The 21,283-nt window shown below is 31.2% G+C and overlaps 1 protein-coding gene across 1 annotated transcript in view; it reads right to left on the bottom strand.

Moving 5' to 3' along the window:
• Positions 1-21,283, bottom strand: part of LOC143228381 (extracellular matrix organizing protein FRAS1-like) — a 206,217-nt gene that overhangs the window by 33,636 nt on the left and 151,298 nt on the right. The window contains exons 53-59 of the mRNA XM_076459646.1: positions 18,848-18,971; positions 17,760-17,971; positions 12,240-12,387; positions 11,847-12,052; positions 11,394-11,550; positions 7,351-7,551; positions 5,290-5,477 (exon numbers count right to left, since the gene is read on the bottom strand). Of these exons, the coding sequence (XP_076315761.1) occupies positions 5,290-5,477; positions 7,351-7,551; positions 11,394-11,550; positions 11,847-12,052; positions 12,240-12,387; positions 17,760-17,971; positions 18,848-18,971 (1,236 nt within the window). The remainder of the gene's footprint in view (positions 1-5,289; positions 5,478-7,350; positions 7,552-11,393; positions 11,551-11,846; positions 12,053-12,239; positions 12,388-17,759; positions 17,972-18,847; positions 18,972-21,283) is intronic.

The following is a 21,283-nucleotide window of genomic DNA, read 5'->3' as shown; positions in this document are numbered from 1 at the left end:
GGATTATTAAAAATACATTTTTCAGTTTAGGAAAGTGTTAACTTCCAAAATATACATACCATCTGTTAAATATACAGCCAGAATCCCACACTGAGAAGGTGGAGAGGCCAGTGCAGGCACGATCCATACAGAAAGTGTCTGTATAGAACAGTGTTGTATCAAGATAAAATTAGTGCAAGAGTGGGGAAACCACACTAAATCCCTAACAAGTATGCTCTTCACCTGGAACTTACTTTCTATATCAAATATACAATGGAATATGAGTAATCATCAATATAGGCCAGCTCCAACCAGATAGAGGTTCTACAATCAGGGTTGAAATTAAGGGGTCATGGTACCTATTACCTACGTTGGTTGTTAGAGCTATTGGACCACAATGTGTGTGTGTGTGTGTGTGTGTGTGTGTGTGTGTGTGTGTGTGTGTGTGTGTGTGTGTGTGTTTATACACACATATGCGTTTGTTTGGATCCCAACCTACAGCCATAGATAGAACCTGTGATCAACCAAGGACCTAGGATAGGATAACTTTTCATTCATAAAAATGAGGAGACATGAACCTCCTTCAAAAAACAATATAGGAAATCAACATTGATCAAAGAGAAGGGCTATATACCTCTCAACTGGATAGCTTTGTATCAAATCTAAATCAGAATCATGAGTAGGCTCCCTTGTAGGCTGGTGTCACTCCTACTGACGCCTGGGAAAAATATCCAGGGAACCAAGTAGGAGAGGGCCCAACTCTGCCTTCTTTTCCAAGAATGGAGGAACACACTTCAACACTCTGAAGGAAAAGTCTCTCTCCACCATGCCAACAACTGGAAACTGGATGGTAAGGACTCTTGAGCTCCATTAGTGAAGTCTGGGGGGTGGGGGTAATATGCATTGGAGGGTCCTGAGTAACAGTGACCTGAAAAATGTGGAATAGGTAAACCAAGTTCTCTACATTTTTAAAAACAAACTGATCCTGAATTATTCAGCCTCCTCATTACAGTAATGGGATATAAGTCAAAAGAAACAGAAGGGTCCCAATGAATGAACAATTGGTTCCTAGTACCTCAAAATGAGTTAGTGTAAGCAACATAACACTTGAGAACCATGATCAGGATTGAAGCAGTCACAATGGTGAAAAATGGCTGCAAAGTGATTGGTGATAATGATCCTTCCCCTTTCCTGGCTGCCAAGAAAAAACAAAGATCTATCAGGGTAAAGTAAGACAAATTGGAAATGATAGAGTCCTAAGCACATGGATTGCAAACAACTCCAACCAACAATGTCTATAAGCTAAAAATAAAAAAAATACAACTTAAGAAAAAGATGAAACAAAGAACATGAAGCTAAGGGCTCAATAGGAGGATGAGGCAATGCATGTAAAACAATTGTAAAATCCCAATTTGTAAGTGAAAAGTCCTTTAGGCCAAAGAATACTAAAGGATTTTAGTAGGCCTGATAAAACTAGTGATTTAAAAACCTTTCAATATTTGGAATACTTAAAAATATTGAATAAGTATGTCTTATATAGAGCCACCATAGACAAAGTAAGACCCTTCTCAATTATCCAAGTCATATAACAAAATAAGGTAAATAGTTTTGGATGAAAAGGGTTTAAATTCCTTTCACCACTGATGATAAATATTTTATTTCCATTAATAAATCGTCATGTTTGGCCAACAGAGAGATTTAGTCAAATACACAGAAACCTTAAAAGTTAAACCCTCACGTTTCTCAAAGGACACAATAACTTCGACCATCTGGATAGGGAATATCTGACTTTGGTTGTCTCAACAGAGACTGCCAATGTGGAAGAGATAGAGGAGAACATTTCTACAGATACTGAAGAAGCAGAAATCACAATTGAACTGGTCAATATGGTGTGACCAAAAGAACATTACAGGGAGTATAACAAACCATTATCAGTACCCAGGTAAATAGCCTAATCGGGGAGAAAAGCACATAGATGTAAACATATTCAATCCTGCCTTAATGCATCTACTGCCAACACTTAAGGATGAGGTAACAGAGACCAAAACAACTACAAATGAGAATTCCAATGAGTTACAAATCTACTGAAAAACTTTATAATGTAGCATCAATTCTATTGAAAAAAATCCAGTTGGAGTGAGACAAATGACCTGCAATTAAATTCATCACTCCTGGAACATGACATCCTATAAGATTGATACAATGGGAATGAGACCAGTAGAAAATATTGAAGGTACAAAAACAAAGCTTTCAAGAATGTGCACCTCCTTGCCAAAAAATCTGAGATGCCACTGTGAAACTGTCAGAATGTATCATAATAATTTTCCCTTCAAGAGAGACAGACCTTGAACCATTACCCAGTGTACTGCCAGAAGTTCAAGAATATTGATATAGAGAAGAGACTCATCTTATGTTCAAGTATCCTGGGACTCTTGACCTTGAAAATAAGGTCCCCATCCCTGAAGAGACACATGTGAATAGATAGATCTAGAGATGAGGTGGTGGAATGGGTACCCCAATGGTAGTGTTGCTCCGATACAATCATTCCAAACTGAAATGTTGTAACTGAATAATAAGACAGGAAGATCCAAAATATCAGAATGCATCAAAGGAATGTGAAGCTTGAGGGATGCCTGCATACCAAGATTGAGAGAAACTATCAATGCAGTAGGAGAAGAAGATAAATGTAAAAGTCTGATGACTATTTGGCTTGAAGTCTATTGGGGGTTAGTTAACTTAAGTGAGTAATAAAAAACACACCCAGTTGAATGAGATATTGCATTGATGACAAACAACAACAAACAACAATTTCTGCAGTTTGATAAAGAAGCCTGCTTTTGTGGCTCCTGAAAGGAGAATCTGATAGTGTTGTTCTGCTAATTAACAGAATGGAGCCAGCCATCCATATAATGATATTTGTACAGGCTCAAGAAGTACAAGTTACAATAAAAAAAATTCTGTAGGAGACATAAGGTGATGATATAAGACCAAAATGTAGAGCTCTGATCATTGTGCATAAACTTCAGAAACCGGGGAATATGGAGCTAAGAATCAGTAACATTGAATTTGATCATTCAGAACTCTGGTGCAAAATGCCATTGTAAGTTGAGAAAATATTCCATTGTAGAGTGAGGAGGATCTAAAAATTGGTTGACTCAAGAACAGATTAATGACTGAACATCCATCTCCTGTCTTCTTGGGTATAATGAATAAATGGGAATAAAATCCCAGAACAGGATCAACTTTCTCTGCTACCCTTTTGACTAGCAACTCTCTTATGGCCTGAAAAAAAAGCTCCACTCACCATAGATTAGTTGGAGGTAAAAAGGCAATAGGTTGAGTAGACAATGGTGAAGGTGATTTTAAATTAAATGATCAACCCTGAAGCCAAAACATGAGTGCCCACAGATACCTGGTCAAAGAGCTTTAGATGTCCAGGAAGTGGTGTAATCATGCTTCCAAATCTTTCTGCCCACGGGATAGTCACCAATGCTATTGTCATCAGTCTGCCCTAGCCAAAGATCCCTAAGAAAATGAACAGACCCTTTTATAGGAACCAATAGATCTAGCAACCAAAGAAGGGGGTCAGGAACCAATACAAGCTGATATTCCTAAATTATTTTCAGAAAGACAAGAAGCCAGTGATGATAAAGAAGAATGTAAATGGGCAGTGTCAAATAGGGATTTTAACAGCTTTAAATCTCCTGCAAATTGCGTGGGATGGAGAAACAATGCTTCTGGTAACTCCATGAGGACTGAAGAAGGTAAATGAAACCTTTCTAACAAAGCATCTATACCCCATATATCCAGTCAGGAAACCAAAGAGAGGGTTTATTTGTAGTTAAGCACAAAGCTACACAAAGGGCCATCTTTGCTCTGCCCACAATGAGTAGTGTTGTAAGTCTAGAGACATACCTCTGCCCCACTTGGGGCTGGAAACCAAAGAAGAAGACAATCTAATTGATTTAGACATCAGCAAAATCCCCAACTCATCCTCAGATTGCTGAGGAGAATATTGATATGCTTCAGACAAAAGTTGAATTTTAAAATAAATACCTCAGAACAGTCATGAGAATAACACAAACCTGAGAAATTGTGATTAATCTGGTTAAAATTATCACAGGTCCAATCTAGACCAGAACAGGTAAAAAGGTGGGTCCATCTATTGAGAATCTAAATAGACCTCCTCCTGGCTTAAGTATGGTGATCCAATAAACATGGGGAACCAGACACAGCTATCCCATCAAATAACTGAATAGCAAATCTACCAGCATGAACAGCAATAAAGAAGAGAAGGAAAAAACAAGCAGTCATTTATCATCCTTTCTACTAACAAGGAAGGAGTAAAGTCAAATAGAATAGAGAGATCCCCAAAACCTCACAAACCCAAGTAACCAACTGAAGAAAAGGAGCTGGAGGTGGCTGATCAACATAATCATCTGTTGAGGCTAACCTAGTAAAAAAATTAGCCAGAAAAAGTGAGTCTAAGTTCTCACCTGTCATTCTTGAGTCATTTGCAAAAGCCACTTCATGATCCCCTGGAGAGACACCCTTTGTCCATGTATACATTTCCATCTTGCAATGGATTATATCACAGATAACTTTGACTAAGAGTGGCCCATCCTCTGGTTGTTGATAAACATCAGATAGTACAGGTGGAAGAAAAGAAGACTGGTTGACGTTTGTAGTAGAAACATTAACCTAGGAATTTATACCTGTTGGTGTTTTTTATTAAGTCATTTATAACTATAAATGAAAAGATACTCTTAGAAATGCCAATCATGTTCAAAATCACAATGTTCCTGTTGACAGAGACTCATACAAATGCTTTATCAAGAAAAAAATGGTTATATTATCTGAATGAGGTGGTTGCATACAGTGCATAAACAGAAGGTGTATTGAAGTTGGTGAAGAATTTTGCAAATCAGAATCTGCTTAAAGTATTCAAATGGGGGTATGCTTAGGTGAGCAAAGAGTGGAAACCCTGGAGATGAAAAGTATGTTTTGGAAATACTTTTTCTTTCAACTAAACATTTCTCAAACAAGGAAAAATTGTTATGATATATGACTTTAAGTATTCAAACAAGTTACCAAAATCAAACTTTGAGTTTAGTAAACCTTATTTATTCTATCCTTCAATGAATCAAAGAAGTTTTCAAATTCCAGCACTTAATAAACCTTAGCTATCCTTTGGTAAATTAAATAAGTGACCAAGATCAAGCACAAAGTTGAGTAAACTATTTCTTCTCTGGTGAATCAAACATATTTAATACTCCATTAATAAACATAAATATTATCACAAATGCTTACTATAGGAGAAGCAGGTAGCACACCACTTCCTGCTGCTTCATGGTCTGATATTGTAACAGTTGCAACAGAGATTTCTCCAATCTCAGCATTAACAGGTTCATCTGGCCCCAGTACAACTGTGAACATTTTGTGCCACTCACGTTCTTTGTTATAAAGAACCTCCACTTCAAACATCTGCTCATATGCTCCTGTTAATGTTATAATTTACAAAAAAACAATTGATATGTATGAAAAGTATCTTTTGATACACAATATTAAAATTATTATAACTCAGGATTATGATTGTAAATAAACATCATATAACAAACAGGAATAATATTATCTCAGTAACTAAATGTCCACTAAAGTAATGTATACCTTTGGGATAAGGTGTTAAGCTAAAAAAAATGCATTAAATATAAATTCATAATTATAGCAAATTCATGAGTACATTATAAATAAAATGTTTCCACAAGATTTATGAATAAATTAGAAAAAAAATGTTCCACAAAAAGTTATGAATACAATATGAACATTATGTCCAGCAAAATATGAACACATTGGATCCAAAACATTCTAGTTAAACTCTGAATGCTTCACATACAACCCTGTAAAATTGTTAATACACTGGATCCAAAGCACCTAGTAAAACTATGAATATTGGATATAAGCTGTCTGCCTCCCCATTGACACAGTAGTATGTCTATAAACTTACAATGCTAGAAACTGGCTTTCAGTACCCATGGCAGGCAGAGCACAAGTAGCCCATTGTATAGCTTTGTGCTTAATTACATACATACAAACAACCATACAAAGTATCTAGTAGAGTTATTAACATATTAGACATAATGTGTCTAATAAAATTTTCTATACATTAAATGCAGTGCATCCAGTAAAATGATTAATATATTAGAAATGGTGTCTCTCCAGTTAAAATATTAATACATCAGATACAGTGTGTTCAGGTAAAGTATAAGTATATTAAAGGAAACGTGCCAAGTAAACTCATGAATATTTTACATACTACGTATACTAATGAGATAGCCCTTCTATGTGATAACTTAATCAACATGCAAGCAGAGAACAAAAGACTGTCCAGTAGTGCAAAAATGCTGTGGCTAATAACCAGTTATGAAAAACAAATCTAACATAAGCCCCATCAACAACATCCAATTCAAGCATTACTTTACAAACCAAAAGGAAGACAAAATGGAAGTGAAATAATTGATATAGCATGACAGTAATGTGCAAACCAATGAGAATGTTCAATACAAAATGATGTCACAAACTGGCAAGACTGACTGCATTAACCAGCTCAAACAAGATTCAGTCATTGAAAATGTATAATTTTAAAACAAAGTACAAATCTTCAACTCAAGTGTTATTTCCATCTTAATATATGGATGTAAAATCTATAAATTCACAAAAAATACAAACAAACACCTAAATGTCTTTTGTATGTGTGTGCCTTAGATTAGAAAAATATTTCAGGCACTGAAAAGAATGAATTTATAACAAATGTTGAGATACTTCAGAGAGTTCAAAAACTCCCTATCTCCAAACTCATCTAGTAAAAAAGATGTGAATGTCTGGAGTATTTGTTGAGAATAAAGTCAGAATGCCTACCACAGAAGACAAGTCACTGAGCAGTTGAAGGTGGATGTAAAAGGGTCTAACCACAAGATAGTACAGAGAAGGTAATATAAATAGCCAGGCTGGAATGGGGGTAACTTGTCTATGCCCTAAACATGTTTGATGGTGAATGAAGATTTCAGTCATCTGACACAAGAGATACCAAAAGTAATCTCCAGTCAAAAGACATTCATCATACCTTTCAGTAAATTTAAAGTAGTTACAATGCCTCTAAAAACATTTATATGTAATTAATTACTACATTATAAAGAACATTTAAATTGCTGCTACCATATCTACTGTTGGGTAATATAATAAAAATACTTTAGCATGTTGTGCTCTCTTTTCTAGGCTATCTGTACATAAGCATAGATTTGAGACAAATTTCATATTGAAGGAATCATCATTCATACAACTGTAAAAAAAATTATTTTGGGAAAAATAACTTACCTGGAGGAAACATCAGAAGTTTACTTTTTGCATGATAATCAACTCCTGAGGTGGCAGATCCATCTCGAGTGCTAACTCTGACTCTACACGTCTGATTATTATCTCCTTTTCGTACAATTTTCAATATAACCTTAGCAATCTGATCTGGTTTACTTGGCTCTTGCACTGTATAAGTGGACTGGTCAAGGTTGAGAGTTGACACTATATATGCATTAAGTTATATTAATTTCAACAGAACTGAAAAGAAAGTTATTTTCTGTGTAATGTAAATTATACAGATTAATCAGAAATAACTTTACCAGAAAATTTAGACTGCATAAATAAAAAAAATATACTTCACAATAGGATGTAATAAATATATATGTGGTGTCAGTGATAAGTTTAAGTCCAGAAAGAAAATACAAGCTATAAAACGTTCCAAGAAGGAGAACCACCATTAGTAAAGTATTAATTTATCTTTCTGTCACATAACTGTAATTAAAACAACCTCTCCTAACATAACAGCACACCAGCTACAAGAAATCTCTAAATATAGGTTTGGTATATTGACATGTATAGTAATGATAATATGTTGTTGTTTCTCACACCTACTTTTATCTGAATTAAATACAGTATTAGAATAATACAAATACTTCCTATCTTTCAAAAAACCAAAAACTGTAAAAAGTTAAAAAAATATAACTTGGAATTAAACAGTCTTAAAAGATGAGTTACTGTTGTGCAAAATGAAAACTCAGTAGTATATTACTCAAAAATATTATCTTTGATCCTTGTCTATATATGTTATGTTTGTTTGTTTTTGAAGAAATTTCATTATGCAGGTGGGGGTGATCTTATAAGACAAATCATTCATTTGAGGAAAAATTCTTAACATACTTGATAAAGATAGGTAAAGCAAAATTCGTCCAAAATGTTCTATGGTATAACTGAAATAACTATTGCAAGTACCCTAGTCATTTACATTTACTACTTTATTATTATTTTCATAACTGCCAAAATGTTTGTTTGTGGTAAGTTTCATGCAAAGCTACACAACAACAATCTACACTAGCTGCCCCTAATTTAACAGTAAAACTTGAGGAAGGCAGCTAATCTTCATCACCCACAGCCAACTTTTGGGCTATTGTTTTACCAACAATGAATAATGGGATTGACTATCACATTATAATGCCCCTGGATTAAAGGTGTGCATATTTTTGGGATGGGGATTCAAACTCACAACCATCAGATTGCAAGTCAAACACCCTAACAACCTGGCCATACAAGGGCCTGTCAAAGCGAATCATCACAGTAACTTGACTGAACATACCACAAATGTAAAGTGTGTTTGTAGGGTTGAGTATTTTCATTTAAATATATTTTATTAAACGTAACATGTTCATAATTTTTACTTTTAATTACTTCTATGACAACAAAGAAAAAAATAAACATTCAAAACAAGAAACTTGATACTTCCATAGGGGTCTTGTACTTTCTTGTTATTGAAGTCTCTTTTTCTGTAGTTTCAAAACTATTAATATAACTGGCTTTCTAACTAAGATATATGTGCACTGAAATATTTTCCTTACCTAGTCAAGGCAAACCATGAAATGAACAAAAAATAAGTCATAATCAATCATAAGAACTACTTAACCTCAAAAGGAAAACAGTAATTTAAAATCTTCTTTCTCTGTTGGTTATAAATAATAAAAAAGTAAATGTCTAAGGGAATTATCCAGATTTTTTGAAGGTGGGATGTGCTACTAGCAGAGTGTTACGTGAATTTCAGGACATGACATATAACTCATTTGAGCAAGAACTATGGATGCTATAAATTTACATGTTACCTTGGTGATATCTAACATACAAATATGTAAGTTCTCAGGAACGTAGGAAATAAATAACAGGTGGAAAGAAATTATAAAATAAGCAATTTAGAGCAAAAAAGTTATTTGATACAAAATTGTGAAGTCTGAGAATTTATATAAAAATTTTAGTAAATTAAAACTGATATGATATTTAAGTTACTACTATAAACTATATTTTAATGACAAGTTTATTGATATATATTGACAATAAAGTAGTTTAATTAAACTTTGAGTGTAAACTCTGTAAAAGAAGTTCTGACATCTGCATTCTGACCTACCCATAAAGATGGTTAGTGTATCCTAAAATCAGAAATAACAACAAGATTCAGAAAATGGTGTGGGTAGTTCCAAGTTATATTGGTAAGGATCATTTAGGTGGTAAAAGCACCTAATTAACTAATAAATTGGGTTTGAAAAGAGCTTTGAATTGGAATTAGTAGCATTTTATAATAAAGAAATGTTATGAGTCTGGTTACTTCTGTAACTTCCATAACTAAAATTTTCCATGACTTGTAAATTCTAAACTGTTTGAGAAAGTGTTACATGTAAAGTTTCTGAGTCAAAGTTACTAAAAATATTAAAATCAGGTATGTTCAATAAAAAAAATTACCTAAATAGTATTTCAGCTATTTAAAAATTAATCCAAAGCATTCCCCAAAATATATGGAAAATATAAAATGTGTATGGAATAAAAAGCAGAAACAGAACTACCTTATAATGATTGCAAGAAAGTGGTTTACGAAGATGACAAGCTTAGCAATCCATATATTTGAAATGGTATAATGCTTAAAATTTTGCAAACAATCACAAAACAAGGGAAGAACACATACATTGAACAATGTACTACGAGTTAAAAATTAATGAAACAAAGACTGAGATCTGTGAAACATCTTGTTGTTTTGTTTGTTTTTTTAATATGGTTATACAACTGTAAGAATTTTAAGGATAAGTGTTTAAGTGAAACAGCTAATGAAACATTGCAAAGTGTCTGTAATCACGTGAGAATGATTTTTTTCGCTGCAGGGGAGAGAGATATTGTCAAAATTGGTGGTATTATGAAGAAAAAACATATCGCAATATTTTGACTCAAACAATACCTAGTGGATGACAATTATTTGGCACTGAATTTAAGCAGGACAATGACCAAAACATGTCATTCTGCTGAATAAGAAATACCAGGAGGAACATAAAAGAGCTGATGGCATAAAAGTTATGAAATGGTTAGAGTCAATTTCTGTTGCTAATCAAAACATAAACTTGTGACATTCATAGAAATAATGTTAGGAAAGAGACACTATGAAAGAGTTATAAAGGAGCGAGAGAGACTGTAAGCAAAAATGGAATGAGAAAGTTAACAGTCTGAAAACCTAGCAGCATACATGCATAATCCACACTATCAAATACTTAGAACAACAAGAAATCCTACTAAATTACTGGTTATTGAATTTATGTTCAAAAATCGAGTTACTAATCATATTGTAATCATGAGAAAAAATAACTCCTAAATCCAAATAATACTTTCATTTTGTGACTTTTCATAAAAATATGGACCAAAACTTATGAATAGCACTGTTATACTTCACACCACTTATCTACAAATGTTTAACGAAAATTAATAACAATTTAGATCTACTAGATCATTTCAAAAGATTTTTAAAAAAGCAATAAACATGAAACACATAAACATGTAGTGATTATAGAAAGAGCATTAGCTAGGGACAATATATAATTAGGAAACATTTAAAAACCATGTTATTCTTTTAAAATTGTTATGGGAATTTGTAAACTCAGATTCTAGGGCATAAAGTGACATCTAGAATTCACTGAATAATCTACCAACTAAAATAAGGATATTTAATAAAACAATTTCCTTGTAAATTATGATTATATGTAATAAAAGTTTCTAAAAGTTACACTTACACAATTTGACTTGTTTTTATAAATAGTTACACTTTATCCCCTACATTATCATCTATCTTTCTTCACTAATGTCTACCAATTTGTTTTTAATAATTATGATATTTTTTCAATTTAAAACTTTAAAATAATGTAAGTGATCATTATGTGTTTTCATGTATTATCACAAATTACACACACACACACACACATACACACACATATATATATAAAAATTAGGAGCAACCATTCTATATATACATATAAAATAGTATCTGTGTAAACCAAGCTAGTATGTACCATCTTCCTGATTTGTGATAGTGACCCGTACTGTGTCTACAGATCCAATAACAGCTCCTCCAGCAGAATCAGTCCATAGATTGCCGAGTTTCAGGAGAAAATACTCATTGTCTTCAAACCTTGCATCATCAATTACTGATACTACACAGTTTTTACTCTGTGTACAAATGAAAAAATACTTGTTTCAACTTTATATATTGAATATTTTAAACAACGTAAACCTTCTTATAAATATTCATGACTAAATATATTTGAAATGAATTAATTTGCATACTAAACTTATTAACAAATTGTGGAACACAGAAGTGATAAGTTTATTAATATATTTCATACTTTTTACCTGAATAAATAAACTTAAAGCTCTACATTTACTCATCATGAAAATTAGCATTTCATTTTTCATAAAAGATTATATTTCTTTAGCTTTAAAGCACTTATCCTAAATGAACTGACCTTTTCACCTGGAAAGAAAATTATTTTTGACAAATCACTTTTTGGACGTTCTTCAAAATCTTCTCTGACATAGGCTGTCTTTTGTACAGTGTAGCATAATACAGACAACTTGCTTGATAAGTCACCAGTCCTAATGACTGGGACCTGTAAAGTTCCACTATTTTCTTTAATTACAACCTTTTCTACTTGAAATTGTATGACAGGAACTGGAATATAAAAATAATTAGAGATGATACAACTTTAAACAGAATTAATTACTGTCTTTATTCAGCCATATTATTGATTTCTTAGAAATTCCTGATAAGAGAGAGAAAATAAACAGAAATATTCTTCTATTTCTGTTTATCTAAGAATATTAACTATGTAATAAATTTACTATCACAACAAACTTACGATCAGATAAGGAGTCACTGATGATAACAAAAGCTTTGCCTGGATCAGCTAACGAACTTCCTATAGGTGTACTTAGAAACACTACAAATGTCTCATTTCCTTCAACTTGAGGACTGGATAGATCATCAAGTATGGAAATTGGACAACCCTAATAAAAACGTAATTACTGTTTAACACTTAAAAATTATTGTAACACAACACACAAAAAACTGCTACTAATAACATTTAGGAACTTAAATTTATAAGCATGATAATTACATTAACATAACTTGTAAGTAAAGTTTTCAGATTTTAACTTATAGATCTATGTTTTACTCTCAATATGTTTGAATGGCAACTGAAATACACTAATAACAGCTAGAATCTCATATTGTGTCAGAATTGGATTAGCAATTACATAAAGTTTTCAATTAGAAAATGTTTTTCAATCTACTGAATATGCTGGACAAAAGCAAGTCAGTGTTTACTGTAGCAGATCTTAAAACTGAGGTTCTTTGTTTGCATTACATTACAGGTAAAAAAAAATATCCATATGTATATGTGCTTCATACACTGGGACAAAGTATGCATTATAAAATAATGGTCAAATCCCATGACTCAGAGTGACAAAAGTAGAGTTGCCAGTGGGTGTTTAGGATGGTTGGTGCAGACATCCCTCATGCAGTTTCATGTGAAATCAAACAAACTAACTTTTGTAAAACAATTCAATAAAAAAAAGGATAGATAAAAAACTTATACAGTTGGTTAATATGAAAAATTTATGAACAACTTTAACAATTTTAAAGCCACAAACTTAAGTATTGTAGTTATTCCTGACTCACAAGCAATCATTACACACCTGATAAATCTAAAGTAAATATAGATTTTATATTTGACAACAATGGATTATCAATCCATGTTATATTTCTCAGTGATTGTAACAGTATTTAAATAATAACCTATAGTATGGAAAACCTAGTTCCAGAAGTGTCTTTATTTTATACAATAAGTACTGAAGAGTTGCTTACTAACAAGAATATTATCTCTTTTGTCTTCTATACAGTTTTTATCTTACTTCTATGAATCAAAGACACTCAGTACAGAGAATGAAGAGGGGGTAATGCATGCCAGTATCAATACTATGTAAAAAAAAAGCCCTAATTATCTTCACAAAGATTTTTTTATTGCAATTTTATTGAAAAAAAGAACAAATGGAATTTTTATATAAGACATTTCATAAAAGTTTTGGGTAATTGCCTAAGTTGACTTTAATGTATACATCAGAAAAAGTTGAATCTTTTAAAATTAATGTGCAAAAATTATGTTCAAAAGACAAGAAAACTCATTCCTAATAATAAATAAAGTTATTAACAACAATCCAAGTAATATCTTCCTAACTTCAGTTTCACTAAAAACTTAACTCTCCCTTACAGATGTCAATGAAGCTCTTTATTCTACAAATGAGTAACAAAAAATCTAAAGCAAATTAATAACTCAAAGCACATCTACAGTATTCATAACAAACAATCTTATCTTAATTTGAATAATACTGCAAAACAGGAAGTCACCATCATTACTCATTTGAATTCCTCCTATAAAACTAAAAAAAACTTTTTTTCATGGACAATACCTCTTATTATTCACTTATTCCTATATAGTTGTTTCTCTTCTATAAATTTTCTCTTATTGTATGTTAAGGTGCCTAAAATAAGGTTTTTCTTTAAACTGAGAATTATCACAAGTGCCACACAGAAAAAAATTGCAAAGAAAAAAATTCAACAAAAATGAACACAGTCACTAGAGGGAAAAAAAATAGGATTGGACCTTAAAATAGAAAAAAATTTGTGAATAATGAATTAAATCCTAAAGAGTGCAAGGAGAGGAAGCATAATGTAAATCACTTTTACACATATCTGTCATATGATCTATAAGAAATATCTATTAATTTCTATTAACAGATGGTTTAGACATAATCTTAAAGTATCCTAACAACTGAACTACATAACATTCCTCATAATAGTATGACAAAAAAAAAGGATAAAACTTGGAATGAAATTAGTCCACATGAGGTGTGTCCTTCATATGAGAAAACTACTGAATTAATTACCATCCTCAAAAGAAAAAATATATATACTGTGACAGGCATGCATACTATTACCATGCAATTTTTTTAGCTCACTTAAAACAGACGCATTCTTTTAACTATATATCAATGAAAATCTCAAAACAATGTTTTTCTGTGGATGAAACATCTTCTCAAAGCAATTCTTCTTTTGCTCTTAAACATTTTATTTTTATCTTGATCTTTAAGAATTGTTTTTCAATATGTTTATAACATCTATGAAACTTACAAAACTCAGTAGAAAGAACAATAGATGTTCTTTAATTAGTTATTATGAATTTCATTGGTTGAGTATTGACCAATCATATCTAAGACTGTCAATCACTGAATGATCTAGTATTAGGAAAATGGATACAATAAAAAGAATAAAGTATTTAATTCTTACTGTTCCTTATGACTTGCAATTTTCTTTTCCTCTTTCAACTGGATTGTAACATTTTTAGGTAATCTCTCTTTCTGATCACTATAACTTCAATATAAATCCCCATTGTTATTTTATCCACAAAGATACATCTTCTAATCTCATACTTGCAACTAAGACTAGAATATCTGAAACATCTATGTGTTCTCCCAGTCTATACTGATTATTCTGATACTAAAAACAGATAATCTACAGGTAAATTAGTATGCAAAAGGCAATAGACTTTTGCCAAAACCTTGACATTTAAGAGGGGGGAAAGAATACTAAACCACTGTATGTAATAATGTAAGTAATAAACGTGATCAAAGGTACATATTGTACATACATAAAATGTATCCATGTTGGCAGTCAAAAGGTTAATAATAATTTTCCATATTACTTGGATCGAGGTAGTATTCCTTTAAAAAAACTGTAAGTATAAAGAATTGAAGGTTCTTGTGCTTTCATAAAACTATACAGTTATCTTGTGATGAATAAAACTGGTAAGATACACTGTTTTAGTATATCAATAATGTGCTCAGTGTGGATTTTTTATATTCATCAACCTCTGTAATGTATATTTATGAAAGAATAAAGATAAATAGTGCATTTAAGAAACAGCTAGAGTTCTTCCCTGTATAAGAAAATAAGTTCAAAAACAATTATTTTTTTAGAACTAACAAACCCATATTTCAGTATAATCTTTTTCTTCATGTAATAATGTACAGTATAATATTTACTGCTATTGCCTTAGTAGTAATATAGAACACATTTTATCAAACTCTTATGTTCAATCAGACAACAGTATACAAGGTAACTAGTATGACAAGTATTTCCTTAATAATACTTGCAATGAACATAAATGGTACTGGTATTTTCAACCTGCACAGTACCTTAAAAGCAAATGAGCTAAAAAAAAAGAGTTCAGTTATATCTTTCTCTAATTTTGTTCTATTGACCAGAGACAAGAGAGCAAGCCAGAAGCAGCTGCTGACATAATAGACAGCTATATCTGACTTTATATGAAATACTGGATTGAAGTAATCCATATAACATGCCCACAATCATAAACACAGCATTAACCTGTTCAGTGCCATAGACGAGATAACTCATCCAAGTCGATTGCTAACATAGTGCCATGGACAAGTTAATTCGTTCTCAATAATACCTAACTTCAATGCTAGATGTCAGCACCATACATGCATTTGACCTACTTAAAAGCATTAAAGTTGTATTGTAGCAGCTGAAATACTTGGCAGTCAACAAGTTAAGGCTTGAGCTTTGAAACTGCAGACTCACAGCCCAGCATGATGACAACATTTGATTACTCTGTTTCATCAGCACAGAATAGCTGACAAAATCTATTGTTTTTTCACCTTAACATGAAACATTTTGCAGTAAAACCTGTCTAAGCCAGAAACTGCATAGGGCGGAAACCTGTACAAGCCGGAAATATCAAAATTTTGCAGCATTATCTTAAGATTCCTCTTATAACAGGCCCTCTATATGGTGGAACCTGCATAACGCAGACAGAAAACTATCTTTCACCTAACTCATCTATCAACAAATAGGATTAGAACCTGAGTAAGCCAGAAATGATTTTGATTAAATATTAATTTCTAATTTAATTAATAATCTGTTTAAATATTAATAAATCCTCAGACATTTTGTTACAGTAAGTATTGGTTAAATATATTCTGTTCTCTTTTCTGCCGTCATTATGCAGAAGGTTGCTATTAGAAAGAACGACTGATTGTACTTTTGGTCGCATTTATCGATGGAAAACTAAACAAACCCTGGTTAATAAGTGAAAGTGAAAATCAGAGCTGTTTCAAAAATTTAAGGAAGAATGAACTTCCTATGGATGGAAAGCCAATAAAAAAGCATGGATGACAAGTGCTATATTTGAGGATTTTTTGAACAAATTAAACAAAAGAATGGAACAATAAGAAAGGAATATTCCACTTTTCTCAGATAATGCAACTTGTCACCCAAAACTTCAACTTTCAAATGTTTGTTTAGTCTTTCTACCTCCATGTACAACAACAGTTCTACAGCCACTAGATAATGGAATTATACAGTGTATAAAACTGAAATACAGAAAAGTGATGATTCAGCATATTATTGCAAACATGGACAACTGTAAGAGAGCATCTGAAATAACCATGAAAATTAACGTGTTAGATGCAATTACATTTTTAAATCATTCAATCAAATGCGTAAAAGATGAATACATAATAAATTACTTTCAAAACTGTGGATTTATTCTTCATAATGGCAGAGATTGTGGAGAAGTTGTTTTTTATGACAATTCTAGCAAAATCCAAACTCTGATTGAGAAGATTGATGCAGATAATTATGTGAACAAGAAAATTTTGGTGAACGTTGACAAGAAGTTTCAACAGAAACTGATGAAATTTATTTAAAATCTATAATAGGATCACAAGGTGGTAACAGTGTGAGAGATTCAAAAGATGAACAAAATGGAAGAGATATGAAGAAATAGAAATTCCTAATTTATCACATGTGTTAAGTTATATTAATGCTATCAAATTGTATGCCAAAATGAAAGGGGAAAATAAACTTCATAAAAAGGCCATAGAATTGGTGTCCTCTTTTAACCAGATGAAAAAGCCCATTAAAAAAATGAAACAGTTAAAATTGGATACTTTTTTCAAATAAATTTCATTCAGAGATTGTGTAGTTATGTATATTTTGAATGTCTATTTTTGTTCTTATTCTAATAAATATAGCATAAACAGTATAATAACTTTATTCACAAACGTCTTACCTCCCTTTAGTCAAGCAAGTATAACATTCCACTCAAAAATTATATATAATTAAGGAAATGCATGTTCACTGTCTAAGCCAGAAATCCTGCTTAAGCTGGAAATTTTACTCGGTTCTGTGCGATTTGGCCTTAGACAGGTTTTACTGTAACAATTTAGTACTTCTTAATCAATAATTAATGAACAGAATAATTTTCAAAATGTTAAAGTTAATTGAAATTAACACTCACTGCTGAGGTCTGGCCTGCTCCAAAAGTTATTTGAATGGAACTTGGAACATAGTCCTGTCCAGGTAAGGCTGACAAAGGTTCAGAAGTGCGAGTTCCACACCAAACTATTGTTGGTTGGGAAAGATCTGGACCTTCACGAATTACTTCTATTTCAACCTCTCCTGCTTCTTCATTAAACAGAAAGACACTTTGTGCCAGGTAAACTAAGGATTCTGAAATAAACAAGTATTTTCAGGATCTAAAATAACTTTTCATAATTGTTTTCATGTTTAAGAGGGAACTGTTGTTTCAGAGATCTGGAATAATACATAGAAATGCTGTTTTAAATCACATATTACAGTAAATGAAAGTCTTTTTATACCTCACTCAATATATCAAGGAAATTACTTAATATACCTTTTCAGTAAAAAAGAAAGATACAGAGAAGGAAAAAGTAAAAATCCTAACCATATCTTCCTGGGTATCATTTGCTGAGCACATCACAAGGCTTTAGTGGCTCACATTCAAAGGTTTATTAAACTACTACTTAGATACAAGTTTTAAGTTTTTAATTTTATCAGACAATATTTTAGAAAATTCCGAATTACTCCTGTTGTTAAAAAGATGAACAATTTTCGGTAAGCATCCCATCTTTTCTACTTACACCACTCCTCCAATCAATACAAAAAAAAAAAAATTGAAATGTATTTAGGAGGTTTTAAATTTTTGAGATGTAGTATTTTCTAATAATTTTGATTGACCATTTCAAAACAAATACTCAATATATTCACTGACAAATCTTTTTTTAATTTATTAAAAATATTTCACTAAAAATGATTTTTTTTGCATATGAAAGACGTATAATGTTTTCTGAAAAACTGACAAATTTCAAGAAGATATACACACTACATTAAAAGTTTGTAGTATCATATCTATAAAGACTTTGAACAAGTAAAAAAAAAGGTCACATAATCAGTCATATTGAGAGAGTTAATGTATAATTTAGTCAGTGATTGTTTACAAATGTTTAATATGCCTATTAATTTGTAAATATTTTAATACAGCATAAAATTGTTTTGATAATAAAGAGTTATACTTGTAATGTTTACCATCATTAGGCCCATCTATTACAACAATAGCTTTTGTTATATTCCCTATACGAGCCTTAGATGATGGACTGGTGAGAATGATTTCAAACTCTTCTTTATTCTCAAAGAGGCTATCATCAATAATCTAGAAAAGAAAGTAAATTTATATGACATTAGTTATTTATGGAAATAGCAAAAAATAACTGCACAAGTTTTTTTCATTCAAGTAACTAATCAAAGTTATTTATAAGAATAAGAATATACCTTACACAACCTGTAATTAATATGTAAATAACAATGAAGAACTATGAATAATTTCTACACATGGGAGTTCTAAGTTAATAATAAATAATTTAAGTAATAATGAAATGCTCGTTGTTTTATTAAATTTCACCCAAAGTTACTATATCCATCCTTAATTTAGAAGTGAAAGACTAATCTAAAGAGAACACCACCTACAACCAACTTTTGGGCTACTCTAATCAAATATTGAAATTCATCATCACGTAATGATTTCACAGATGAAAGAGCAAACATGTTCAGATGGAATCATGAGTGTCAGCAGAATCTTTTGTTTGGGGAAGAGGACAGTTGTGTGAAATTGTGAAGTGAATTAAATATTTATATACATATACACAGATGCTGAATAAATAGCTAAATAATTATGTTTCTCAATACTGTTAGATATGAGCTATTAAAAACTTATAGCATTTACTTAAGTCCAAGATTATTCTGTAGCAAAAATAATCTTAATGTCAGCACAACGCATCTCCTTTCAAGTTTTTAAATTTGTTCGGAATTCTTATTTTAACTTCAGTCGAAACTGTATGTTAATTCACACTAGATGTTAATTTCTGTAGTAAAATTTAGTCAAAGAAGCTATCTAATGATTGGTCAGCTACAGAGAAAATGTAAATCATTACAATGTTGTGATATTTTCAGTAAGATTCGATTTTTATACTTCACGAAAGAGTTAAACTTTACTTGAAAATGTTTTGTTCATGTTCATTCTGCTGATCATATATTTGTACTTTTTCTTTTAAATAATTATCCAAACAGTTGATTTCAAAAGTGCAGCTTAATTTGATCTTATTTCATTTTATTAAATGAAATTTGTTATTTTATTTTAAATTAAAGATAGTATATCATTTTAATAGGTCATTTCAATGCTCTTTTAATTTTCACAAAAATGCAACAGATAAATGAAAAGTAAACTGAATAAAAAATAATCCTCTGAATCAAGTTTCTATTGTTTTTCAACTTCCTTCATTCCACTTACAACAAACCATTTGCACTTCCATATTAAATCCTGAAATCTCTCACTAATATACATTGTGAGGATTGTACATTATTCTTTTAATATTAGAAAAGCAATATTAAACTTATTAGTAAATGCAATTTTCTAATGATAGCAAAATAAATTTGTTTTTGATGTAATTCATCCTATAACATAGAGCAGCTTTTATGTCTATATCAAATATGATTAATCCTACTAGAGAACAACACTAAACTCGGTTTTGACAAGTAATTTATCACAGAGACAAATACCTTATACAATTTTTTAAAAAATCTATATATATATATATACACATTGTTACATATCTCAGATGAGTCTCTGATTTATTTTGTTATGTGCATTGTATATTACAATTTCAAATGACTGGAAATTTTAATTTTAATTTATTAGTTAACTGAATGTTAATATGTATCAAAGTTAATATATTTGCCAAGATTAATACACACAATATTCTTTCTAAAAACAAATATATTTTAACGTACAAATAACAATACAGTTTATAATTTACAAATGATGATTTACATACAAAAGTTTTACAAACTCACAAACAATATTCAGTCTTCTATCTGGTTTGGAACTAAATATTTTATCAATAGACCACATTCATGATGAATGAATTAATTTTGAGTTGATATTGTGACATTTCTCTAATCAGGAAAGCTTGCTAGCTCTATTCTTGATTAGCGTCACATGGTTTATAAGCTCACTTTTTACTGATGAAGATATCTAATGTCCTCATAGAAATTATAACATCCAAAATTAATTATCTGAAGTTAAATGGTTTATAATGTTTGAAACCTATAAACTCTATCCCCAATTATGGTGGTGAGGCACTAATTAGTAGCCCAGTAGATGAATTATGCCAGTAAGAAGGGTTCCAACCAGTTACCTCAACTAACTAATATAACTCAAAACCACCACCAATTAAGCCTACTGTAACTAACAATTTTCATATTCTAAACAAGCCTTTACATGTGGTAAGGTGTTCATCCACATAAAGGAGTGCTAAGTTGTTTAATCACCTTATTGACAACTAAATATAGTTGTCAGAAACTTTTAGTAAAATTTCATTAATTTTTAATTCTTTATATTTATTACTCAATACTTTAATAATTTTATTTAAAGTTGATTGATTAATTCCATTAAATATTAATTTTTGT

Source organism: Tachypleus tridentatus, chromosome 10 (assembly GCF_004210375.1).
Source record: "Tachypleus tridentatus isolate NWPU-2018 chromosome 10, ASM421037v1, whole genome shotgun sequence".
NCBI lineage: Eukaryota > Metazoa > Arthropoda > Merostomata > Xiphosura > Limulidae > Tachypleus > Tachypleus tridentatus.
Note: the sequence above shows the minus strand (reverse complement) of the source record. Positions and strands in the feature narration are given on the sequence as shown.